The sequence below is a fragment of the Nomascus leucogenys genome, chromosome 6 (assembly GCF_006542625.1).
Source record: "Nomascus leucogenys isolate Asia chromosome 6, Asia_NLE_v1, whole genome shotgun sequence".
Taxonomy (NCBI): Eukaryota; Metazoa; Chordata; class Mammalia; order Primates; family Hylobatidae; genus Nomascus; species Nomascus leucogenys.
The window spans coordinates 76792164-76819875 of NC_044386.1; the positions used below are offsets into that span (position 1 = coordinate 76792164).

General features: G+C 39.1%; 1 protein-coding gene and 1 pseudogene across 2 annotated transcripts in view; both read left to right on the forward strand.

Moving 5' to 3' along the window:
- MYZAP (myocardial zonula adherens protein) overlaps nucleotides 1-27712 on the forward strand; it is a 93754-nt gene that overhangs the window by 52231 nt on the left and 13811 nt on the right. Inside the window, exon 11 of one of the 2 annotated variants that reach the window (XM_003267027.2) lies at nucleotides 17715-17798. In XM_003267027.2, coding sequence (XP_003267075.2) covers nucleotides 17715-17798 — 84 coding nt within the window. Of the gene's footprint in view, nucleotides 1-2275; nucleotides 2358-17714; nucleotides 17799-27712 lie in introns of those variants that run through there. The other variant, XM_030814477.1, reaches the window with a different exon arrangement.
- On the forward strand, nucleotides 24720-24776 carry LOC115835634 (annotated as a pseudogene).

A 27712-nucleotide genomic window follows, 5' to 3' on the forward strand; every position in this document is an offset into this window, starting at 1 on the left:
GGGTCTGAAGGGAGTTTCTTTTCATTTGCAGAGGAGGCATTTTCTTTAGACTTCTTTTGCTGAAAGCAATTGCACTCTACCCCACTTTGCTATAATTGAGATGTTTAATAAGTGCAAAGGTGCAAGGAATTGATTTTCTCATTAGTGCTTCTCCACCCAAGCTGCACATTGGAATCACCTGGGGAGCTTTAAGACTTGCCTGAACCTGGCAGATGGGATGGAGGCAGACTGAGCACTGGGTTTTGTTTCATTTTAAAAACTCTACAAGTGATTCTAATATGCATCCAGGATTGAGAATCGCTGTCCTGGATTATCAGAGCGGTGGCCTGACTCTCCTTGCTGGGTTTCGGGTTCATGCATTTGGCCAGCATCCCTCAGAAGCTCCTATGCCTGAGGCGGGAAGCTGCTGGTGAACTCAATAGGAAGGGCTCAACAGAAAGCAAGCCAGGGAGACAGTCACCAGGGACCAGGAGCACCCAAGTCTGTGACTCTCTGGGCACTGTCAGGGGACCTTCACTTCTTGCCAGCCCCTGGTCCTGGGAGGATTCTGTGACAGCTCACTCTTTTTTTGTTTTTTATTTTGTTTTAGAGACAAAGTCTTGCCCTGTTTCTCAGGCTGGAGTGCAGTGGTGCAATCATACCTTCCTGCAGCCTCCAACTCCTGGGCTCAAGTGATCCTCCCCACTCAACCTCCCAAGTAGATGGGACTATAGGCACGTGCACCCACGCCCAGCTAATTTTTGTATTATTATTATTATTATTATTATTATTTATAGAGACAGGATTTTGCTATGTTGTTCAGCTGGTCTTCCAACTCCTGGCCTCTAGAAATCTTCCCATCTTGGCCTCTCAAAGTGTTGGGATTACAGGTGTGAGCCACTACACCTGGCCTGACAGCCTAATCTTAATAGCTGTACTGGCCTGGTGGTATACAGATAATACAAACTTCCCAAAGGCTATTTAGACCCATCTAGAGAGATGTTACTAAGGTGGGAGGAGGTATGCTTGTTAAATAGATAATAGAAACTTAAAGGGACAGAATCCAATCCACCTAAGTCCTTGAAAGCTGGACTGCCACTAACAGAGACTAAGAGCGATTCTCATGGATCGTCTTCCAACTGTGCGTGTATGCACGTGTCTGCCTCGCCCTGCTTTAAATTATTCACTTCTGTCTATACAGAAGACGTTACACTTGGCCACGTGGTACCCCTTTAGAAAGAGAAGAAAAAAAATCTTGGTGAAATAATTATATTAGCAATGACCACTTCTCAAGTTCAAGGCAAAGCAGAATATTAATTGCGATTCCTAAGGAATGATTTTCAAAGTATTTAATGGTCATCTCTTAGGTTTTTTTTAAAGAGTGATGCTGTAGTCATAATGCAGCAGTTCCTTGGGGGAAACAAACTGGGTCAGGGAGAATAATAGATGAGTAATAACTCTTCAGAGAGTTGAAGCTTTGAGTATCTGGCTCTCTAGCCAGTTGGCCAAACAAGGCTTTACATTACTAGTCCCTAAATCCACATGCACCCAGTTAGAGACCTTTATGTGTCTACAACAAAAGATGGTCTAGAAAAATAGCAATGAGCATGGACTTTAGCATCAGACAAACCTGCATCTACTAGTTGTGGACCTTTGAAAAGTTACTAGTTTCCTTGTCTATAAAATAGGGTTAATAATAGTATCTACCCAATTTTTTGTAAGAGTTAAATGAGATGACATGTATAAAATGCACAGAATGTTAATTGGATCATAAGAAATAATAAATATTAGTGGCTGTTATTATTACCACCTGTAAATGGACTCTGCTGTGTATACCTAAAGTTAAGTGAACTAAAAGCAAAAGTAGCTATGTTGATTTCCAGAGCAATGCACAGGGCTGCCCTTCATCTTTCCCTTTGGGAGTCTTGTTGGCCACATTCAATCTTTGGGTATACTTCTCTCTTCTCTTTTGTGCTCTGTGCTGTTTTCTAGCTTAGCCATCAGTCTCTTCACAAGAACATTTATATAAAAAGCAATTTTTAAAATTTAAATTTGCTTCATCGCAAGTATCTTCCCTTTTTACATGGTTCAGTCATTTGCTGGCACACAATTTAATTCAAAACTGTTGTGTGGTGTGCTGAAATGTGCAACACACAAAAGTACATTTTGCTAAATGCCCTATGTTTAGAGGATTTCACGTACTTCTCATAATTGGTAATTAGCCAAATGGGGGTAGGGGAAAGGAGCCATAGCACCGAGCCCACAAACCTAATCCACTCAATTGAACTGTCTCCAGATCATGTCGCACGAGCTCTTCTCCAGATTTAGTCTCCGGCTCTTTGGAAGATGATAAATTGGTAGTCTGCTCTGGGTTGGAAGCGATTCGTTTCTTGTTCGTGATTAGAAGAACACTTGTACACTCTCTGCTGGGAAGAGGTGGTATTTATCTATGATGAGCCAATGAACAAAACGGGAAGGACATACTATTGAAAGGAAAATTTGACCATGTGGGGCTCTTGTTTGTGAAAACACCCACACACTGTCACCCTGACTTGTACAGCCTCAAACTGCAGAGTCAAGAGAACTCACAGATCCACAGAGTATTTTTAGGAACTTGAGTAGACGTCGAAGAAGGAACTGCAATGAAAAAGACTACTGAAAAACCCATTCAGAAAGTTCCAGGTGGAGGCTTGAAAGATGAATCCTTACTTATGGAAAAGCTGCCAAAGACATCTGCTAAGGAGATGGGAAGAGAGCTTGAAGAATGTTAGTGCTCTGGGCAGGAGGTGCTCCCACCAGATCACCCCCCAGAAAGTACAGGAGCAGCCAGGTGTCTATGTGGTTTGGTTCTATTTGTATATGGGAGGTGGCCCTGAAGGTGTCCTTCCTGAATGGATATCAATACTCATCTTAGGACTCTTCTAAGAGGAGTTTAGCTTGCTTCTGTCACCATCAGCATTTTGCCTGAATTGGTTCAACCAACTTCACGAAAAGGAGTGTATCTGATAAAGAGAAATCTATTTGGCTGAAATATGTTGAACTGAAACATCCTTCATGTATGTTTTATTTTTATAGAGGTCTTTCTTGAGATTGCTGCAGGCATTGGTGTTTTATTAGAACATGACAGTTTTGCTGAGAACTAGCAGTAGTAGCTGCAGTCATAGCAATGGGTGGCATGAGTCTACATAAGCTGGGAGACTGGGCTCGTGGAGTGAGTGCGTTCAGAGGCCCAGTGTACCTCAGACGTTGGCTAGTTCTCCACGCCTATCACTCCTTCATGGCAAAGCAGGCATGAAGATGCTTTCTTGCTAATATTTGCCTTGGCTTTCGTTTAGATGCTTCTGCCCAGCTTAAGCAAGGAGGCAGGGGATGGGAAAGAAGCAGATGAATACTTTTCCACATTAGTAATTAACTGTTAATATTGTTCACCTGTGCATGGTGCTGTGTTTAGACACAGATCCCCAGATACGATGCTGTATCTTCAGACTTCCACTAGGGAGACAGAGGCAGATTTGAGAATCTCATCTGGATGTTAGCTTAGTGTTTTTACCTACACTGTTTTTCAGGGATACCTTTATTGCTGTAATGTTTTTTTAAGTCTCTGGTGGAAAAGTCACTGGCATTTGTTCTAGCAGCATTGATTCATTGCCAAGTTTTAAAAAAGGAAATAATTAAGAGAATGCAATGACCTTTAGAGAAAATGGGTCACTCCTGTGAGTCCCACTTTCAAGGTGGTGTGCTTTCTTCTGCTTTTAGAGTTTCTTTTCTCTTTTGGGCTATGAACAGTACCTGGAGGCCAGGCAGGCCTTATTCTGGAGCAGATAGTGAGTGAGGTTCCTAGAGTACTGCATAGCCTGAGAGTGCCTCCTAAGTGGATGCCCTCCACGCCTCCTGCACTTGGCCCTGGGCCTGGGTCCTAGGCTCATTGTTGATCTTCTTAGATCTGGGTTCCTTGCATTGCAGGACCTACCTCAACCTGCTCTTGTCTGCCTTTGCTGGTGCCCCTCAATTCACCTCTTTCCTGCCTGTACTGTGATATGGTGTGAACTTGACTTACTGCTTGTCGAACCTGAGTCATGTGCTCAAATCCTGCCCCGCCACCGCTTTCCTCCCTTAACTGGATCCTTAGCCTTGGACTCCAAGGCTACAGCTCTGTCTCATGGCCACTCACGCCCCACCCAAAGGAGGTGCTACTCAAAAGTTTGAGGCAGGAGTGATTTATCATAAATGACAATGTTATAGTTTCTAATTCTAGTGTTTAGCATGGTATTATTCACTTATTTATTTTAAAATCTTAGACACTTTATCTAAAATGTCAATTTTTAGAAGGTATCAGAGCACAACTGTGGCAGCCTTTTTCCTGTATGTATTACATGTATTATTAAAAAAAGCAGGTTCATTCTATGACAGGTATTCGTTACTGTATTCACAATACAAATTGTCTTTTCAAGGGAAAAGCTATTTTCTTCGGACATGTCATTGAACCTATGTTCTCTTTATTGAAATTGTTCTAATTGACTTTAAACTGTTTCTCAGACACCTGGTGCCCAGTTTCTGGCCATAGAAACTATGTGAGGCTAAGTAATTCATGTTTGGGTCACTACCAGTCACAAATGCTTCTCTCATTCCAAGGCTATGCATATGGATGTCACATTCCCATGTCAATCATCTCTGGAAGGTATTATTTGCCCAGTTTTTTAAGCATGGGAAGCTGAGGCTTAGAGTCTTAAAAAATAAGTAGCTGGCAGTCTCTCAGCAAATAATGACGGTGCTGCGCTACATACCCAGATCTGTGACTCCAAAGCCAGCCTTTGTTGTTTTCTTCTTGTTACTTTTAATTGGAAAAAAATTTAAATTGCAAAAAGTTGTAGAGAATGATAAAAACAAAAAATCCACGTACGCTCTTCTAGGATTAACCAATGTTGCCATTTTGGCACATTTGTTTCTGATTTTTTTTTTTAAATAAAAGAACACATCACAGATAAAGAAGAGGTTTTCTTTTTACCTGTCCCTGATTCTGTTCCTTTTCCTTCTTTCACCCTCTCTTCTTCTTCAGAGGCAATTTGGTCTCTAGGCCATGCCTTGATGATTTTACTGTGTGTATATATATAAAAAATTAGTATGTGGCTTAGTTTGTGTTTTAAATTTTACATAAATTTTAATTTATAATATTAAAAATAAATTGTACATATTTTGCAACTTATTTCTCAGTTTTCTTTTTGCTGTTATTCCATATAGATCTGGATTATTCATTTCAATGGCTAATATTCTTTTATTTGAATATATTGTAACTTATTTATCCTATTCATAGACATTTTTATTCTTTTACAAACAATACCAACATGTCTCCAGGCTTCTCTAACTAGGAAGTATACTTAGAGGAGGAATTGCTAGGGCATGGGATTGGCACAATTTCACCTTTTCTAGATGTTGCCCAATCGCTGCCCACAGTGCACATACCTTTCCACCAGTCACATGTGAGAGGGCAGATTTTCCAAATGCTCACCACCACTCGGCACTGTGTGGACTATAATTTTGGCCAGTTAGGAAATGGCATCTCATTGTTTTCATCTTAATTTGCGTCAGCCTGATTACTACTTATTGAAACTTGTGAGGTTGAGAAACTTTTCTTAAGCTTATTGGCCATTCAAGTTTCCTCCTTTATGAAATGGTTGTTCATATCATTTGCACATTTTTATATTAGGCTGTTTTTCTTTTTTCCAGCTGACTTTTAGGAACTCTACATCTTATCAATATTAATCATTTATGGAAAACTATTTGGGTGCCATTATCTTCTCCTAGTCAATGTTTTTTGTTTGTGGTATCTTTTATAATATGTAAGTTTTTAATGTTGGCAGAAGTAAAGTTAATCTTTTTGGCTGTGTTGTGTGTCTTGTTTGACGCAAAGATAGTTTCTGTAATAGTTTTGAAGTTTAATTGTTCATCTTTAGGTCTTCAATTACAACCTGCACATCCGTCCCCTCTATCCTCTTTCTTACTCTGTTTTTCTCCATAGCACTTATCATCCAATAATATGTCATGCACTTTATTTATCTGTTTTGCATGTATATTTTGTCTGTTGCCTGTTTCCTTCCACTAGAATGTAAGTCCCATGAGGGCAGGGACTTGTATCTATTTTGTTTGTGGTTGTATCTCTAACACCTGGGATAGTCACTGGCAAATGATAGTTGCTCAATAAATATTTGTTGGACAAATAATGATCCGTGTAGAATTTATTTTTGTGTATCATATGAATAGGACTCCTTTTATTTTTGGCTCACGGAAAGCTTCTTTCTCTAATAGCATTGCCATACTGATTTTTTTCATGTCACTTTTGTTAAGCTGGAGTTGTTTCCCCTGTGCCATTGTCTTTGAACAATGCTGTTTTCCTGCCCCTCTGCTGAAGACTGAAGGAAACCCATTCCTTGGGCTTAAGAGTGGGAATAAGGATGAGGAGGAGCCAGGTACAATTTATGGGGAGCTTATGGGACAGTTGGTACACATTTAAGAAGAGCCTCTTATGAGCCTGAGTGCAAAAATGGACATGATTTCCTGCTCTCAGAGGACCTTCTGGCTGACATGTAAACTCATTTGAACTTGAGGCAGAATGCATTGGTGCTGGAAACACAGAAGCTGGGAAACTTAGTGTTAAGTTCATAGGCTTTGAGTAAATTCAGTCTGCTTTTGCATCCTGCCTCTGCTACTGACTAGGCTTTGTATCTTGAGCAAATTATCCTCTCCAAGATTCAGTTTCCTTATCAATAATACGGGAATGGTCATAACATTACCTCCTCAAGAGGTAGTTGTAAGGATTGACTGATGTGATGTGTGCTAAATGCTTAGCACAGTTCCTGCCAGTACAAACTAATTCTGATGTGGGTGGAGAGTCTTTAGGGAGGAGGTAGTGTGTGACCAGGCCTTGTAGGATGGGTTGAATTTTTCTGGGCAGAGATTGAATGGGTGGACATGTCAGACAAGATATAGAATAAATAAAAGCAAAAACATGCAGACCAGAAAGTACAGGGTGAGTTCACAGAGCATTCATCTAGTTTGGATGGTACGAGGGAGTGAGAAATGAAGAGGGTAGAAATATAGTTTGACACCAATTGTGATGGTTTATTAGCACCAAGCCAAGAAGGATGTCTTTCATCACTCTGCTCATAATTCCTCAATGGCTCCCCATTGCCTGATCAGATCTGAGCTCCAGAGTGGTACCTCTGGCCAGGGGATGCTGGGTGAATAGGAGGGGAGAGGAGCACGGAGGACAGCAAGAAGGCTCCAAGGAGAGCCCTGGCTAGTGCTAGAGAGTGTTCACTTTCCATGCACTTGAACTTTAGGAAGAGCTTCCAAAATGCAATTTTTTAGCATCAGCTTTGTGCCAGATGTGGAGCTAGGGGCTTCCATATATATGTATTACATGATTTTGAAGCAGTTCTCTCCCTGGACACTCCTGTTCAGGATTTGGTGTTTTGTCTCTGAAACTGAATTCATCAAGAAAAGCACAGGGGTAAATAAGCTTCTTCCCCATCTCCATTCCATCTGCCTCCTCTTGAATCATAGAGGGAAAAAAAGAACAGCCTAAAGAATTAGGGCCCCAGCAGATCCTTTGTGACAGAAGATATCACATGTCAACCTTCCTCCCAGCCCTGCCAACTCTCCAGGGCAGCTTTGCAGCCATAGGTTGTCATCACTGGGAGGATGGAAGCAAGCAAACCTCTGAACAGGGTGTGGTGTGAATAGGACAGCCTGGGCCTTGCCCTCACAGATGCTTACTTGGGTCTTAATCTCAGCCCTATGAGCATCCGGATGATTGTGAAGGGAATGAATGAATGATGAAAGTCTTGGCACCTGCGTTTCATGGTCTGGTGGGGATAACCACATAGGGTTGTTTCTGAGAATCATGAGCGAAGCCAGCAAAGTTCCTGGTAGCTTGCACACTCCTCCTTTCTTCCTTCTCAGAGAACGTGCTCAGATTGGGAAGCAGTTTAACTGTCCTTCCCTGACATTTGTACAGCCAAGTCATGTTTGGGTACCCGGGGGAGCCAGAGTGCTCCTCCTCTCCTTTTGGAGAAGTTGGGTTATCTTTAATATAAGATAGAAATCAAACCAAATTACATTATTTTACCTCAGAACCCAGTTGCAACCGATCCTTTTGAATGGTATAGTTCTATTATTATATATTACTTCAAACTTAATAGGAAAAAATTGATCAAAATATGTGCCATGTTCATATCTAGCCTGGCTGAATGCCACAAGACACATTAATTGAAAATGAATTTCCACAAACCCAATCAAGCATCATGAAGATGAAAAATGTACCTTTTTCCCTCCATTCCTTCATTGATTTTTCATTTTCCCCACTCAGTGCTTCATTTAGCAATTTTTCAGTTTCATTTTGTTGTGGCCTTAATTCATTTCCCTTACATCCCCCCAAATGAGATAATGTACCATTTTCTTCATCCTTATTAAACTCTTCTTTCATGCTGCATTAGTGCAGGGCAGATTCTGATCTTGTCATATTTCTCTATGCATTATTTTTTTTTGTTGTTAAAAAGAGGCTGAGCTTTATTCTTTTTATTCTTACATTTTGTGGTGGTTTTATCAAAGAGAATGCACTTTAAAAAATATAGTAACTATGAAATTACAATGTTGCAGGACTTCCAAAACAGAATTAAGGAATGCTATGCAAAAATAAAACACTTTTTCTGAGGAAGAGTGTAAAATATCAATTATTCTCATAGTCACAGTGGGTATGTGGGGATCAGACATAATTCCTCTTTTGTTAAGGGAAATGGAAACAATGGTTTGCCAGATCATAGAGGGATCAAGAGACTGGGTTAAAGACATGGCACTGTCAGGAAAAGAGCAGGCAGAGGGAGACAACGGCTGAAGCCCGAGTGAGCTCTAGAAGGTTCTGTCCCTGACCCAGTCAGTTCACCATTTCCCTGGATTTCTAGGGGTTTTGAAAACAATAATGGGGATCTTCAAAGTATTTCCTTGAAAATTTTCAAATTTTCAAATAATGTGATGGCATCAATTTCCCCTGGAAAGGCTGTAAGAACTCACAATAAAGTATCATATTCCTCTATTTTGACCTAGAATTCATAGCCCTAGTAATCTCGTTTTGATTAGATGCTTTGATTGGCAGTTATACATCTTTGATAACATTTTCAATGTGAAAATGAACTATTCTTTCGTTAAAGCCGTTTTAAGTAGAATGTCTATAAATGAGGGCCCACGAGAAGGAATAACAAAGCAGGGGTGTTGGGGATGGTGGCTGGCTGGGGAGCTTTGGTATATTTATTAACCTGTGGTTGAGTTTTGCGATGTGTGCAAGCACACACAGCCCCGACACTCTGATTTTGAAAACAATGAAATGAAAACATTATAAACAAATTTCAAATAAAATAATTTAAAATGTTTATTTCAGGGGAAGTTTATGCCATTACATTATTTGAAAATTTGACAATTTCACAAGGAAATAGCTTGAAGTTCCCCCATAGAAATCCAGGGAAATGGTGAACTGACTAGGTCAGGGATGGAATTTTCTAGAGCTCACTCAGGCTTCATTTATTTAAAATGAAAACAAAATAAAACAAATTTTAAATAAAATAAACAATAATGTCAAATAAATGTTCAAATAAAATAAACTTAATGTGGATTTAAAATACTGAATTCCATTTTCCTTATAAGATTTAAACAGTTTGATTAAATGTGACCATCAGTTTTGTTTTTCGTTTTCTATTTTTGAAGAGTTTATTTGAGCAGGCAGCACCAGGCCACATGCAATTGAGGGCTTCACCTAGGGGGCTTGAGAGAAAAACTTTAATAGGCGTTTATGGAAGCAAGACAAGGAAAATATTTGATTGGTTAAAGCAGAAAGTCCCTACTTAGGCCGCATCTGTAATCCCAGCACTTCGGGAGGCTGAGGCAAGAGGATTGATTGAGGCCAGGGGTTTGAAAACAGCCTAAGTAACATAGCGAGACCCTGTCTCTACAAAAGATTAAAAAATTAGCCAGGCACAGTTGATCACACCTGTAATCCTAGCTCCTTGGGAGGCTGAGGTGGGAGGACTCATTGAGCCCAGGAGTTTGAGGCTGCAGTGAGCTATGATTGTACCACTATGCTACAGCCTGGGTTACAGAGGGAGACGCTGTCTAAAAAAAAAAAAAAAGGTCCCTATTTAGAGGTTAGTTGGTGTTTTCTGATTGGTTAAATTTAAATTTCATTTTCCTAAGCTGTGACGATTCATTCTGAGATGGGTTTCAGTTTGCTTAGGTCAGAACCCAAGGCACTGGAGCCACCTCAGCCTAATGGCCTCCCAGTTAATTATTTTAATGGTTCCCCTCCTTTGGCTAGCCTTTCATTTGTGAGAGATTGATCAAGTTTTAGTGTGACATCTTCTGTTACCATCATGGCTGGTTTTCCTTTGTTTTAGTGGGAAACTGCTAAGTGTGTCGTCAGTTTTAACCTACCTCCTATTATCAGTAAGAGGGGGCAGGAGGAGGAGTTGATTATACACATGACACTCCCAGTACGTAATCAAAGTGATGTGCACCTTTTGTATGCTCTGTATTGGTGTGTTTCCTGTTTTACATAAGGCATTTTTCATGTTTGTTATCTTTTTCCAGCTGGTGAAAGAAAATACCCCAACAGCCCATGTCAAGCGCTGTCTGGTATTTAATACTTACTTGCTGCTGTGTTTTCTTCATTAATTTCTCTCCAAGTTCAATACTGAGTTATGTTTCATGAGTCTTGCACAATTGAGTGCTACTCACATGACTACAATGCTAGAGCCATCTCATTTTCTGTCCTCTGATGTGAAATAGACTGTACATGTTACTAATGGGAAGAAATTCCAGGAAGTTGAGAAGCCTCACAACTTCCAGCTGTGGATTCCTCACTGAATCCATAACAGAACCATACTACATTTTTGTACAATTTCACTTGGGTCTGGTTGACATATAAGCTCTTTTCAAAACATATTGGGGGGACTTTTTTTTTTTAACTATAGTGATCTGTTTCTAAAGCAGTTTTTATTTAAATGTGCAGATTGGCAAAGGTGATTTCAGTTCCTGAGAGAAGTTATCTTTTATATGAGATAATTGATGCACTAAACACTTGTTCCCTGTGGGTTTGGGGTCTACTACAAGGGAAAAAAGTCAACCAAGGATGGCAGTAACTGTGATGTGTCCTAACAGGGGTGGTTCAAAGGCTGAGCTATCACAGAGGAGGGGGACACAAGGCCAGCCTGGAGGACTTGGAAAGCGCTGGCCTAGGTGACTGTGGGTAGATTGTGACAGCAGCAGTTTTTCGGGTGGAAACGGGGATGAAGGGTAGGGAGGCATTCCTAATGGAGCCACCAGCCTGTGTGTGCAAAGTCCTGGAGGCGGGACCATAGTGTGTTCATGCAGTGCTGAGAGGATGGAGTGTCCTGAATATAGGGTTCATTGCAGGGACAGGATGGGCATGAAATTAAAGTGGGAAAATAGGGAGCACAGCGGAAGGGCCTCCCGTGCCATGCTAGTGAGTTTGAACATTAAAAGCGTAGGGAGTTTTTAATTGGGAGAGTGAGATATTCTGCATTTCTGGTGCCAGAGCATCTGTATTTTGTAAAAGCTCCCTCCATGGGATTCCAGCGTGTGGCTATGGTTAAGGATGATTACTTAGCGCAAACCACCTATGCAGGTAACTCGATTGTAGCTAATGTGAAAAAAAAAAAAAAAGCCATGATCAGTTTTAAGAAACTAAAAGAACTTTTATTTCCCCTCCCTCCTTAAATATCAAACTGGCCTGCATTCTAAGAGACTAACATCCTACATGATTGATGGGGCTGCAAGGCACATATTCACATATTTAGTCTGAGTTACAAAGAAACATACTCATCAAAACAAAAATTAGAAAAAATGCTATTAACAAACATCAGTTAAAAGGTCCCAGATTTTATGAAAATGTGTTTTTCCCCTTGTTCTATAAGGGGGCCTACTATTTCATATTTAAATTTAGCTGTTGCAAGATTCTGTTCTTGTATAAATCAAATAGGTGAGATCCAGAAAATGAGTGCTTCTAATTTCTCAGTTCTTAATGCCCTGATTTGAGCCTAGTAACTTGCGTCATTTACCACCACCTGGTGACAGCTAGAACTAAATGCAGCTTTGTAAATTGAAGGTCAAACTTAAACATTTAATGCATCAAGAAGTGAGAGCAAAGGTGCCTAATGGATTTCTTGCATACCAGCTATATGGTACCCTGGATTTTGGAGTAGCTCCTCATTTGGGGGTTGCTCTGGGGACATGTGTTTAGCAAGATCATCTTGGCCCAACTGGGCCTCCAAGCATCTGATCCAGACAATTTTTCCTCTGAAGTCTATGGGATGGATTGTTTAGGAATGGCTGGATGGATTTGTTGATTCATTCATTTGTTATCTGAGAATATAAAGATGATCAAGGTCTTTACTCTTGGGAAGCTCACAGTCTGGGAAAGGAGAAACATCAGTAATCATATAACAGTAGCTACCTTTTGAGTGTTTGTCATGTGCTAGGTGCTACAAGAGACAATATTTCAAAGTTCTTTGAAGTTAGTAGTCAGAAATAATACCAGCCACACAAGTGTGTGACTTAAAGATTGTAAAAAAAGAACCAAAGGCTTGAGAGTCAGATGTTCCTAGGAGGCTATCAAACCCAGGATCATGTGAGTCTACTTATTTTAGAAGCTGAGTGCGTCACTTTGGAAAGGCGTGGAAGGTTCTTCAGGGGAGACCACTGGGGAGACTAAGTTGGGATTCAAGGTTGGCACCCCTTGGGGCCAGCAGTGCACTGACTCTGCCAGCCTTAGCATCCTTTGTGCTCTTAACTGAACAAGTCAATTCAGATCACAGAATATACTAGAAAAGATGTTTCTGTAAGGATGTTCCAGGATAAAAGCAAATCTGCACAGACAGCATTCATTTAGCACAGTAGCATATTTGCTTCTTGGGGCACCATTGCTGAAAACCATGAGCCTTGTTAGAAGCTGCAGCACCCTCAAGTCCTACTCCTGTCCAGCTCCTTCTCCCCAGAACCAAGTGTCTCTCCAGACTGCCATCAGCCCTCTGCTCTCTCATGAGAATTCTAGAGACCTTCTCCCTACAGCACTCTCTCTAGGTGATGTATTAACCATTCACTGATTTATTTTTTAAACTACAATCTAGGGGACAGTGACCAGTAGGATCCTCTCAATATCTTACTATGAGCTGCTCATTAAGGTGTTTTAAAACCACCTCTCTTGCTTTCCTTGCCTCACAAGCCATTCTGATTTCTTCAGAGATAGTGAAACGAGTGTATTTGAAATCACTTTTTACATCATTTGATTAAATATTACCCCTGACTTTCTTGGAACCTTTTAGTTCCATTTTGCCTTTCGTTTAAAGATTTTAAAAGTTAACTGTAACAATCTTAATACTATAAAAAGGAATGAAAAAGGCACACCATGACAGTAATTTTTGGAAACTATTTCTACAAAAATGGAAGGAAGTTTACACGAAACAAACTTTAACCCTACCACAACCCCAGAAGTATTTCATTTATCCAATTTCTCTTCCAGCTTTTACTTTCATCATTGTAAACTTTTGCTTTTCTATCCCTTGAGGCTTTTTGTAAACTTTCCATTTTGCAGTATATTTGTTTTTAGTGTTTGTGTAATATACTCCATCAAATTGATATTTCATAATTTATTACCCATTCCTTTAGTGCTAGACATTAAGGTTATTTCCATTTTCTCTCTATTATAAATAATGGGAGCAAGAACATCTTTATATATAGAGCTTTTTCCTATGTTTGAATTATATCCTTAGGATAAATTCCCAGGAGAGGGATTAGTGGATCAAAGGGTATGAACAGCTTTATGGCTCTTAATATTTATTGCTAAATTGCCTGAAGGGTCATACTAATTCACAATGCCACCTGCAACACAGGAGAGGAGCTGTCCCTCCCAGCCCTGCCAATACTCATTTCTTTAGTCAATAGTTTTAGGCAAATTTAATACATAGTCAAGGGTAACCATTGCTGTTTTTAATTGGTAATGTCTTTAATTATTATTAACATTGGACATTTTTTCTTACGGGTGTTTCTGTTCTATTTTGTATGGTTTACTTTTCATGTCAGAGGATTACATTTTTTGAAACCATGTAAAATTTAAAATATTTGATAATGAAAATGCCAAATGCACGCAGAACAGAGAGAATAATTGATGGAGCCCTCTACATTACCCAGGTTCAGCAAATAGCAAGATTTGGCCATACTTGCTTTAGCTACTCCTTACCTCTTTTTTCCCCTCTTGTGCAGTATTTTAAAGCAAATCCCAGACATTCTGCATATGTTTCCTATACACTTCACCGTGCATCTCTGAACATATGGACTTTTTCTTACATACTTATAACACCATCATCACACCTAACAATATTAATGATAATTCCTTGCTATTATTAAATACCAACCTGCAATAACATGTTCCAAAGTGTCTTTTCTTCTGATGCTTTGTTCCAATCAGCATACATGGTGTTTACATTTAGTTATGTTTCTAAAGTCTCCTAATCTAGAGCATTGCTGCCCCCATCTCTCCCGACTACTTTTATTCCTACCTAAGAACTGAATCAGTTGTCTTGTAAAAATGTTCACATTCTGGAATTGACTTTTTTTGTCCTTGTTAGCTCTAGAAGCTTGATTAGATCAAGTTTCAACTTTTCGGAAAGGCAAGAACACTTCATGGGTGATGCTGTGTGTTTCATCGTGTATCACTTCTGGGGTGTATAATGCCTGGTTGTTCCACCTTGGGTGATGCCAAGGCTGATAATGGAGTCAAGTGGTGACAGCCCAAAACATGATCGAATGTTTTTTTCATCAGCTTTTACCATCACGGTTTAATCTACTGATGATGGATGCTTGAAGCCATTATTTCATAGAAATTGCAAAATTGTGATTTTCTAATTCTGTCATTCCTTGGCCATTGATTAACTGGAATTATTCTGTCAAGTAAAACTAGGGCTTTTTAGAATCTCAAAATGCAGTCTGAACAAAGAAGGCAAGACAGATGCTTTATTTTTTCCTCCAAACTGCTTTCCAAGTAAGGAGTTGATGCCTTTTTTTACATCCATTGGAGTCCAGTGAGCTGTTACTGTTTTTTTTTTAAAGAAATATAATACTCATGTTCTTTAATATCTATCTATTTCATGTGTTTTACTCAATTACACTCATTATTATTTTTGATGTTCAGAATGTTCCATCCTTGGCCCAAGGGGAGACACCTCATGTCCTTGTTTTCAGGCATAACAAGGTATCTCAGGTCCATCTGGTTTATTTTTTTGTCCCCTGAAATGAGCCATTCCACCAAGATGTCCTGTGTTTTTTTAGTGGGGAATGCTATTTAGAGACCACAATCTGCACATATTATGTTCTTATTGTTTCCAAGTTTTCTCAGTAGATAGAGTAGGGATACATATTTTACAAAAGAAAATAAAAATTATGAATTCATACTGATATTGTCATTTTAAATTGAACAAAACTTTACTTCTTTGATTTCATACTTGTATTGCTTTCTCTTACAGTAAAAATCTTGGTTCCAAACATGGTGATACTACAATATATATCAAAGGGTTTCAAAATAACTTCAGTATTACTACTAACAATCTTCTCAGTGAATGAGAGATTACTTTGTAGCTCTATTTATCTTTAATAATCCACTAAGAATATTGAGTCACATTACTGTATTCTAACAACACTTGGATTATTACTTCTCACCACATAGGAAGGGGGACATCACACACCATGGCCTGTCATGGGGTTGGGGGAGGGGGGAGGGATAGCATTAGGAGATATACCTAATATAAATGACGAGTTAAGGGATGCAGCACACCAACATGGCACATGTATACATATGTAACAAACCTGCACATTGTGCACACATACCCTAGAACCTAAAGTATAATAAAAATAAAAAAAAAATTCGCACCAATTTGATATACATCGTTTCTTCAATTCAGTTTGTTCTCAGATTTTAGGGTTCACTTTTTTCTTTTTGACTTCATTTTATTTTTTGAATCTATAAAATATGCTTTCAAAGTTAAACCTATGTAACAAGGTTTCAAAGTTAAACCTATGTAATAACTTATGTTATTCTGTCTCCTTCACCTGAGTTCTTCCCTTTCCCTATTGGTAACTGTTTATTAATAATTAGGGTTTATTTTGTCTTTGCAGTGTTTCTTTTGCAAATACATATGCATTCATGTGTCCCCACCTGTTTTACATCAAAGCGAGTATACTGTCTACCTTGCCATACACTTCGTCAGTGTTTTTTGAGATCTTCTGCATTTTTTGGAAGGTTACATAGACCTCCATCATACCATGGTTTGTATAACCAGTCACGTATTGATGGAGTTCCGTTTTGTGTTTCCTAAAATAACAAAAATCCTTTGTTCATATCATTTCATATTTTGGCCAGTGTATCTTTGGCATCTATTCCTAAAAATGGAATTGCTGAGTCAAAGGGTTAATGCATATGTACTTTTTCTAGATACTGCTAGATTCACTTCCATAGGAATGGTGTCATTTTGCACTGAGAAGGATTTTAAAATTTGTTTTGTTTTGAGACAGGGTCTCACTTTGTCACCCAGGCTAGGGTGCAGTGGCACCATCATAGCTGACTTCTACCTTGACCTCCTGGGCTCAAGCAATCCTCCCACCTCAGTCTCCCAAGTGGCTGGGACTACAGGGACACACCACCACACCCAGCTAAGTTTTTGATTTTTTGTAGAGACAGGGTCTCACTATGTTGCCCAGACTGGTCTTGAACTCCTAGGCTCAAGCAATCGCCCTCCCTTGGCCTCCCAAAGTGCTGGGATCATAGGAGTGAACTACTGTGCTCGGCCTCAGAGTGATTTTTTAAAATAATTTTGTGAGCACACAAATTTAATATACAGGATTTTTGGAAAGTTAATGTGTTATTAATGATCCTATATACTGTTTCCACTATTATGCATAACATGGCCTGGTACAGAGTACTGTGGTTCCTGCCTTCAGGGAAGCTATGGTTTGTTTAGGGAGACATGATGTATGATTGGAAAACAAAGAGTAGTCTAAGATATAATATATTACAAAAACAAAGATGGGTCTCTTTAGGAAGCCTTTCTTGCTTACTCTGGGCCACGTGAGTCTTTGGTTCTCTGAATTTCAACACTTTTAATGAGACTTCTAATGATCCTTTTTTCAAACCAACTTTTGACACTTGGTTGAATAAACATGAATGCATTGAATAACACAGCCAAATGTTTGAAATGCAGCCTGCCCTATAAATTCAAGCTGAATAATCATTTTTTGGAGAGTTGTATCTACATTTCCCAAAGCATGTTCTCTGGAAGATCTACTGGATGTTTTAAAGGGTTACACAGCAAAATCAGTGTGGAAATGTTGGATTAATCAAAGCTAATGAGCTGTGACTCCAAAATCATGTCTGGTGCCCCAAGCTCACCTGTTCACAGAATCCCCCTGTCATGGAGCGTCTCATGTTAATACTGTTCCATGAAACACAGAGAATCAGTATGCAGGCTGTTTCAGTGAAAACCATCCAGCCCCACTGGAAATGAGGAAAAATAGAAATAGAAATAAAAGTAAATGAAAACCAAGGGCATCTATTCCAGTTGATAAACCTGTACTTATACAATTGTACATTTTTGATTAACAATTTTCCATCCCTTTCTTTCTAGATTGAATCATTAAAGAAAAAGTTGCAACAGAAACAGCTCTTAATACTGCAGCTTTTAGAAAAGATATCTTTCTTAGAAGGAGAGGTAAGAATCTGTGTTTCTTTAAGTTGGTGTCTTCCCTACCATTAAATTTTACGTTGCTAAGCCTACCGCTGACACTTAATTAAAAATATGGCTATTTCCCAGCCTTATAAAATTGATTGAGGGCTAAGTGCCAGCCTTGAAAATGAGGTTCTGACAGCTGTTTTTCCTTTACCATCGGACTCCCCTCATTCCACTTGCTGCTGACTTCTGCTTTTTGGCTCTAGTTTTTCTTATTAAAGAATCATCCTAGCAAGCCTGATAAGCTGTTGATTAGCACTAATAATTCCCCACATTTGTCCAGTGCTTTATAATTTGTGAGATATGTTCATATACATTCCTTACACTATTCTCTCTGCAACTTTAAGAAAGGCAAGACTAAGATTATTATCTCTGTATTAATACATGAGAAAACAGAGGCACAGAGAAGACAGGTGGTTTTGCTCAAGGTTGCCCAGCTTAATAAATGTCAGAGCCAGGCTGAAAGACTCCTAAATCCAGTGCTCTCCTATCACAGCGAGTGAAGATGTGTTAGAGGGGACTTAATTTTACCTGAAACTTTCAGATGCTTAGTATTCTTGACTTTCTGGCTTTTCGAAAGTCATTGGGGGATTTTGTATAGGTTCCAGAGAAGAAAATTATGGGGTTGGAAGAACCTTACAAGGAGAAGTCAAAGTCTATTTACTCTGAAGGTTTTTTATTAAGAGCTTGGCATTGAGCCTTTGCCTTTTGAGACTCGTGAAAAGCTGGTTTGCCAAGCACTTGTCCTTGTCTGTGTTCCTCGTTATAGCCCTTCCCCAGTGAGAGAGCCCAGCAGACAATGATAAAGTAAGAGGAAAGAGAAAAAACTTTGATTAAGCCCTGCTGTGTGTTGGGCACTGTTAGTTACTTTGGATATGTTCTGTGTAACACAGAAGTTAAGAGTGGAATCCAACTTACCCAAGTGTGAACCCTGGATCTGCTTCTTATCAGCTGGGTGATGTGGGGGAAGTTTCTTATCATTATAAAGGAGGGATCATAACTGTGCTATGTGTGGGTGACAGTGAAATGAGAATGTATAGAAGGTGCCTGGCATGTACTAAGCACTCAATAATTTTAAACATATTATTGTTGTTCCCTCTTTATTGAAAAGGACGCCCTCTGAGTTAGATGATATTTTCCCCCTTTTATAGATAGGGAAACTGAGGCTCGAGGACATTAGGAAGTCTGCCCAAGGTTACAGTAGAGATGGGTAAGCCCAGATCCAGAGCCTAAGCTCTGAACCACCACGTTTGAGTGGGTGGTGAGCTGAGCCTTCGTTTACTCTGTTTTTTAGGGGGTGCCTTACAGCAGTGATAATCGGAAGTCCCTCGTGGCCCATAGGGGCCTGGTACCAGATTCAAAGCCCAAGAGTCTCTGTCTTTTGAAGCTGAGTAAATGGGTATTTTCCCCATTTCCACTCCTGTCTTCCCCTCCACAGTCACTGGCTCAGTGCCAGCCTTGTGAATGAACATTTCTGTTTCTAAGATGCCTTTCTGAAATCGCAGCTCCCTTTGGGAGGAAGCACACCTTCCCCAGTAAGAGTCAGAAAATGAGTGCCCTAGTGGAAGCCCATGTGTCCAAAGAGAGGGCAGTCACAGGAGAGAGGAAAGACAGACTGACAGGAGAGGCAGAAGGTCCCCCAAGACAGTGCCCCCCACCCCCACCTCTGGCTGTGCTGCTAAAGCAAGCTCTCCTGCTGGCAGATTCTTAAATGTCCAAGGGAATATTGCACATGGGGAGTAATCTTAGAAATAGCTGTGTTTGTTTATGCTCAGTGTATTAAACTCATCTCTTACCTTAGTGTGGGTTGCTCCAGACCTTGAAATGTGGAGTCCAGATAGTTTATCTGGGAGGCGATCTCAGGAAGCCCCACTAGGGGAATGGGGAAAATGAGACAGGGAAGGGAAGAGAGCCAACAGCGGTGCCATATCAAGGAGGTTGCCCTGAGGACAGCTGAGGCTCACTCCTGCTGGGGATCTCTGGGAGATGGTGTGGAAGTGGGCCTGAGCTTTCCTTACTGAAAGGCCAGAAAGCTGGGGCATTTATCCACTAACTCCCCATTAGTCATTGGCTGAGGCCTGCTCTGGGGGATTGTGGCAGTTGTAGCCTGCCCTTGGCAGAGCCAGTTAGACTCTAGTGGTCAAAGGAAGCCCCCAGATGAAGAATCACCAGTGGCCTGTTAGGAAACAGGAATGCCCAGAGGATGTAGGGGGGTGGGTGGCAGCGTTAGCTATGTCTATCTAATAAGCAAGACTTTGAAAACCAGTTTTTTTGAGCATATCAATAATGATTATCAATTTGATTGATTAAATTCCCTGAAACTATTTAAATTCCAATACAAATTTATTATGGCTAATTGCTTTTGGCCACTTCACACATCCACCTTAAACAGCAGACAATATATACAAAATAAGTTGCATAATGACAAGATTTGATAATACATTTAGACTTAAACCTATTCTAAAATACTAAATATCATGGGTTTTAATTTATTTTGTCATTGTTTCTGTTCTTGTTTTTTTTTTTTTTAAACCTTCCTGGGGCCATTGTTTTACTTCTTTCAATATTTTCTTAGGGCTAACATCATTTTGACACCTTTCAGACAGGTGCAGTCATCTTTCAGATCCAAAAGAGAAAGGATACCTTCTCCAAATTGCTAAGATTAGAGGATGTGGGTTACATAGGTTCTTGGTTGGGTCACAGGACCCTCAGTGGCTTCTTCCAAGGTGATTCAAACACAGGACTCCTTATCACTGTCTTTAGCACTATTAAAAACATATGCATTCTTTATCAATATTTCATCATACACAGCTAGGCCATGTAGAGATCTCCTCTCCTAGGAGATCAGAGGTGACATTCAAATACTTGGTTTTCTTCTTTGGCTCTCAGACTAGTTGATCATTTACACACACTCTGCTGACGCTGTTCCTTGCTAATTGTGGATGATCGCTAATGCTGCCACATTGCTTCCCAACTCTCCACCTGATTGCCCTACGGCACGGATGCTGAGCAGTCCTTCTCCAGGCCCTGAAGTCCTGGGGTGACCTAACTTACATGTTCTTTTGTTATTCTTTCTAACATAACACAGAAAACTTTTAAATAGATAACTAATTAATACCTCCTAAAAGAAACCACAAAAGTTTTGGTAGATAAATCTGGTAGCTCCCCATCTTATTAATAAGTAGCTACATTTGTTAAGAGCTCAATTGCAGACTCCGGACTCAGACTACCTGCGTACAAATCTCAGCTCTGCCACTTAGTAGTGATGTGATATTGAGCAAGTTAGTTGTCCTATGCCTTAGTTGGCTTATTGGTAAACAGGAACTCTCTCTGTGAAATGGCATCCTCTCCATAGAGTTGTTATGATGATTAAATTTGTTAATACTTAAGTGATTAGAAAAGTACCTGGCTCCTGGTAAATGCCATATGTGTTACTGTTTCTTTAATTGCCTGGGTCGCAGGGACTCTTTTATTGTCATTGATAAATATTTTAGATTTATAGCTATGTCCCATAATGAATCACTCTTTCTCTTTTGCTCATCCTCAAAGTTGGAGACTGTCATCAAACTCAGCTGTGTGATAATTTAACAAAGAGAATTTCACCTTTAGGTGAACATGAGCAGGGCTTGGACAGGCCAGGTCCTACTAGCAGGCCGTAGGGCCCAAAAGTCCTTTGCCTGCAGCAACCTGAAAGGTTCATCCTGGGAGGGTGAGGCTGGATGTGAATCTTATAGGCTGGCAATATTTCAGCTTCTTTTAGCAGTTGCCCCTGATATTTCCAGAATTCATAGGTGTTTGGGATTCATATCAAGTCTTAGAGTTTAAGTGTCATAAGCTGATGGTCTTGTATGATGTCATTACTCCTATTATTTGTTCTGGCTCCATGCCCAGGCAGTATTTGGGGATTTATTGATCATGCCTGTGCTCCTCTTAGCCACAATGCTGTTGGTTTTAAAGAAGCAACCCTTAGTTTCAGACTGAAGAGCCTTGGCTCTTACACATGTCCTCAGTTAGTCCAGTTCCTAGCTGTTCCCCAAGAACATTTTAGCTGTTCTCCTTCTTGAGCTACGGTTCAGGACTGCATGACATATCCAGCGCTGTGCTGGAGCTGCTTCATACTGGTTAATGAAAGCAGAAGCCATGCATCACTTCTCAGGTCTCCATTCGGGGATGTCATGTTGGTCACTTGCAATTAGCTGTGGAGGAGGTCTTTACACCACAGAAATTGACATATGTCACAATCAGAGCTTTTTAACCTAGGGATTTTATTGTCAAAAATCTACTAGCGCACCATTAGTATTATATAACCCTGCAGTTATACCTAAGGGCTTTGCGTTTTTACCCTGACACCTCTGCTTACAAGCAGAGTAACTCTGGGCAGGTAATTCTACCCCTCTGAGCATCAGTTTCACCATTTGTGAAATGGGGATAATCCCTCCCACTTGAAAGAAATTTTTTATGATTAAATAATAGATACAAAACACTTAGAATTGTGCTTGGCACAGTGCAAAAGATGGACAAATGTTAATTGTTTCTTAATTACTCAACCTTTTGGAGACTTCGGTTCTGACTCACATTCTGCCATTATCTGTGCATGACCTTGGGCAAATCATGCCACCAACAACCTGGGCTCAGTTACTTCATCTTTAAAAAAGGGAGAAGGCTTAGATCAACTCTGAGATTATTACCATTTTTAATGTTTGAAAACTTTGTTGAAATGTTGAAATCATATTAGGATCCTAGACAAACAGTTAAGGGAACACCCTCTACCTGATCCTTGGCTCAGAGAAAAGGACAGACCCTTTCCTAGGTCACGGCTGACACTCTAGAACCCTTCTTTTCTTTTAAAACAGAGAATATGGATTATTTTAGTCCCTGGATTCATCATTTGTGCTTACCTGGGTTTAAACTCATTAGATTTTGAACTCCCTCCTCCCGCTGCCCCAAATCCAAACGACACAGCAGACTCCTGAAAGCTTGCTCTAGCCTGGCCCTGTCAGACTATATTTTCATCTACCAGTTTAAAATCTTCCTGATTCCGCTGATAAGTGAGAACATGCGGTGTTCAGTGGACATAAACATGGGAACGATAAACACTGGGGATTACTAGATGCGAGAAAGAGGGAGGGGGAAAAGGTCTGAAAAACTACTTATTAGGTACTATGCTTATTACCTGGGTGATGGGCTCAGTCATACCCCACACCTCAGCATCCCACAATATACCTTTGTCACCAACCTGCACATGTGCCCTCTGATTCTAAAATAAAGGTGAAAAAGAAAATCTTCCTGATAACAAAAATATGCCCATTCTTTTTTCTTTTTCTTTTTTTCAAACAATTTTTTTATTAGCTCAACTTCTGGAGAAGAAGAAATATTCTCCATTTCCAATATAGAAACTGTTCTTAAAATAACATTGCAAGCATTTATCTTCATAAGCTTTCTGAAACTCTGAACAGATTTCGTTACACTTTTCTCTGTCGGATATACTACACTTACAGCTCAATTCAAAAGTCAGAGGAAAGGAGTCAAATATCTTGGTTTTGTCCATCCTGCATTTAATGTGTGTTGTGTAGCACCTGAGCCTCTCAGTGTGTCTGTTATGCATTCCTGGGACTATTATTAATTTTTCTGTGTAATGTTGGAGGGGCAGCACCAGGCACTGGGCTCCCCACATGCATTTTATGGAACACACGTTCAGTGTATGTGCTACAGCCCCCGAGCTGCCCACACCTCTGGGCCTGAGGGAAATGGTGGGGGAGGTGACCGCCAAACATTCATGACATAATTTCCAAAAAATGTCCAGAGGTGCTGCACATTTTCTCCCTTCGTGAAAGGCACATGTGCCTCCCAAGCCATCGGGCTGGTATTTGTTACACATATAAACACAAGGGGGTGGTGTTTGAAAGCAGGAGAACCATGGAATTTGCTTCTCAATCCCAGAAGCAATCTTTTTTGTAGCACAGTCCAGGCAGCAGTCTGAGGCTATTCTTTGTCGTTCCACTGTAGTCATATTCTGCAAGACTAAGAAGCAGATACTCTTGATTTATTGTATCAAATCCATTAATTTAATTTTTAAAGGTTTTTCTTAAATCTGCCCCACACTCTCTAACTCTCCTCTTACTGCCCATGTTCAGGCTCTCATCATCTTTTATTTTTTACCTTATCAACTTAGTTATTTATTAACTTACATAAATAAGTCTCTGTTATTTATTAACTTACATAAGTAAGTGTTTCTGTTTAAGCGTATAATCCACGGAGTTTTGACAGTGTTTATACCCATGAAATAACCACTGCAATCAAGATAGAATTTCTATCACCCCACCAAAGATTCTCTGTTTCACTTTGCAACCCAGCTTTCCATTCATCCCTAGGCAATTCCTCATCTTTTTTTTTTGGAGGTGGTGAGTCACTTTTTATCACTTTTGGTCACTACAGATATCCATTTAGTGGGAATCCACTGTATGATTTCCATTTCTAGAAATGGAATCATATAGCATGCCCTCTTCTGCGTTCAGCTTCTTTCACTCAGCATAACGATTTGAGGCTCATCTAAGTTGTATGCCTTCCGTTTTGTTGCAGAGTGGTATTCCATTGTATGAATATATCGCGGTTTATTCATTCAGCTGACAAAATACATTTGAGTTGTTTCCAGCTCGGGGCTATTGTGAATGCAGTGAGCATTACAGTACAACTCACTATGTGAACATAGTTTTAATTCTTCTTGGGTAAATTCCTGGTAGTGGAATAGCTGGGTTGTAAGAGGAGGTGTAAGTTTAACTTTTTAAGAGACCGTCAGTTTTTCAAAGGGGTTGTAGTATTTTAATTTTCCAGCAGTTTCAGTGTACCAGTGTCTCCATATCCTAACCCAGACCTAGTATTGCCAACCTTTTAAATTTAGCCATTCAGTGTTATAGCTCTTTTAGAATTTGTCTAGCAGGTTTTCTGGCTTTGAAAGCCCCCCAAATAAAAATAAAAACAAAAGAAAATAAATTGAGCCATGCTAGGGGATATAGAGTGCTGTCTCGTGGGGTTTTAATGTGCATTTCCTTGTCAACTGGTGATGCTGAGCATCTTTTCTTCTTTTCGAGAATCTTTTCATATGCTTTTTGCCATTTATAAGTTTCATCTTTTGAAGTGTCTGTTCCAATCTTTAGTCCATTATTTTATTGAGCTTTTAGTTTTCTTACTATTGAGTTGGAAGAGTTCTTTATATATTCTGGATTCAGGTCCTTTGTCAGATATATGTACTATGAACATTTTCTCCCATCCTGTGACTTACTTTTTTGTTTTCTTAATGATATCTGTTGAAGATACATACATATATATATATACATATATTTTTTTTGTTGTTGTTATTGCTGTTGTTGTTGTTTTTTGCAGTGGGGTCTTGTGCAGTCACCCAAGCTGGAGTACACTGGTGCAATCTTGGCTCAATGCAGCCTCGACCTCCTGGGCTTAAGCTATCCTCCTACCTCTCAGCCTCCTGAGTAGCTGGGACTGCAGGTGCATGCCACCATGCTTGGCTAATTTTTGTGTTTTTAGTAGAGATGGGTTTCACCACATTGCCCGGGCTGGTCTCAAACTCCTGAGCTCAAGTGATCTGCCCATCTCGGGCTCCCAAAGTACTGGGATTATAGACATAAGCCACCATGCCAGGCCCTGTTGAAGAGATTTTTTATTTTTGGTTTTCAATTAACCATTTATTTCTTTTATGATTTGTGTGTTTTGTGTCCTAAGAAATATTTGCCTACTACAAGGTCACAAATATTTTCTCCTGTGGTTTCCCCTAAGAATTTTATAGTTTTTACTTTTTTATTTAGATGATCCATTTTAAGTTGATTTTTGGGTTTTGTGTGAAGTAAAGGTATCAATACTCTTTTTTTCTACACAGATGCCCAGTTCTTTACTTTTAATGTCTCTTTAATTTCTGATATTGATTATTTGTACCCTCTTTCTCTCCCTATTTAATGCACTCTGTGTCTCTGTCTGTCTTTCTCTTTCTCTTCTTTGACCAGATAGTGGGTTATCAATTTTCGTTGATGTTTAAAAATAATTAAAATAGCTTTTGGCTTTGGTGATTTTCTCCATTGAGTGTCTGCTTTCTATTTTAATGGCTTTTGCCCTGATGTTCATTACTTCCTTCTAATTATTTCGGGATTACTTAGCTCTTCTTTTTGTAGCTTCTTGAGGTAGAACTTAGGTCACTGATTTTAGACCTTTCTTCTTTTTTAATATAAACCTTTAAAGCTATAAATGTCCTTCTAATCTCTGCTTCACCTGCATCCCACAAGCTTTGATATACTGTACTTTTATTATCATCCAGTTCAAAATATTTCCTAATTTCCCTTGAGATTTTTCTTTGATTTATGGATTATTTAGGAGCAGGTTATTTAATTTCCAAATAGTTGAAATTTTTGTTCATATCTTATTTTTATTTCTAATTTAATACTTTTATAGTCAGAGAACACAGCTTGTATGGTTTTAACTTTTAATTTATTGGGACTTATTTTATGGCTCAGCATATAGTTTTAATTAAATTTTTGTGAAAAAATATATATTTTGCTGTTGTGTATGTTCTACAAATACCAATTGGGTTTAGGTGGTTGATAATATTGTTTAGATAACTGACATTTTTCTTGGATTTTGTGTAATTGTCCTATCAATTGCCGAGAGAAAGGTGTTATAATCCCTTACCATGGTTTTAGGCTGTCTCTTTCTTTCTTTGTTTTTACTTTATGTATTTTGAAACTCTGTTACTAGGTATATACACATTTTTGTTATGTCTTGATGATGAATTGATCTTTACAATATGAAATGTTGGTCCCTACCTTTGTTAATACTCTTTGTCTTGATATCTATTTTAACTGATATTAATGTAGCCATTACTGTTTACGCGATATATATTATTCCAGCCACTTACTTTCAACTGATTTGTATCTCTGTATTTAAAGTACATCTCTTATAGACAATAGTTGGGACTTGCTTTTTTATACATTGTTATAGTCTCTGCCATTTAATTGGAGTATGTAGTTTATTAATATTTAATTATATTTATATGATTGGATTTAGAGCTACCATTTCATTATTTGTTTTCTGTTTGTTCCTTCTGGTTTGTTTTGCTTATTTTGCTTGCTTGTTTGTTTTGTTCTTCCTTTTTGCCTTTTGGATTATTTCAATTTTTTAAAAATACCATTTTAAGTTATCCATTGGCATTTTTGCTGTATCTCTTTTCTCTAATATGTTGGTGGTTACTCTGGATATTGCAGTATACATCATTAGCTGTTCACTGTCCACCTAGAGATAATATTGTACCATTTCTTGTAAAATGTAGAAGTCTTGCAATGATATATGTTCATTTACTGCTGTGCCTGTGGTTATAATTTTTATATGTATTGTATCTGTATACATTATAAAACCATGATACATTGTTATTATTTTTGCTTTAACGATCATATGTACTTTAAAGAAATTACGAGAAACTAGATTCTTTCATATATACTCTATTTCTGAAGGTCTGAGTTTCTCTCTGATGTCGTCTCTCTTCAGCCTGAAGAACTTTCATTTAGAATTTTGTGTAGTGCAGGCCAGGTGGTAAAACATTCTCTTAGCTATTTTTATCTAAAAGTAAGGTTTTTATTTCGCCTTCATTATTGAAAGATATAGAGCTCTAAGTTGCCAGTTTATTTCTCTTGGTACTCATTGTTTCTGGGTTCCATGGTTTTTAATGAGATGTCTGTAGTAATTCAAATGATTATGCCCCTATATGTAACAGGTTGCTTTCAAGATTTTTCTTCATTTGTGGTTTTCAGAAGTCTAACTGTAATGTGTTTCTCTTTGAATTTGTCCTGTTTGGGGTTTACTGAGCTTCTTGAATTTGTAAATTTATGTCTTTCACT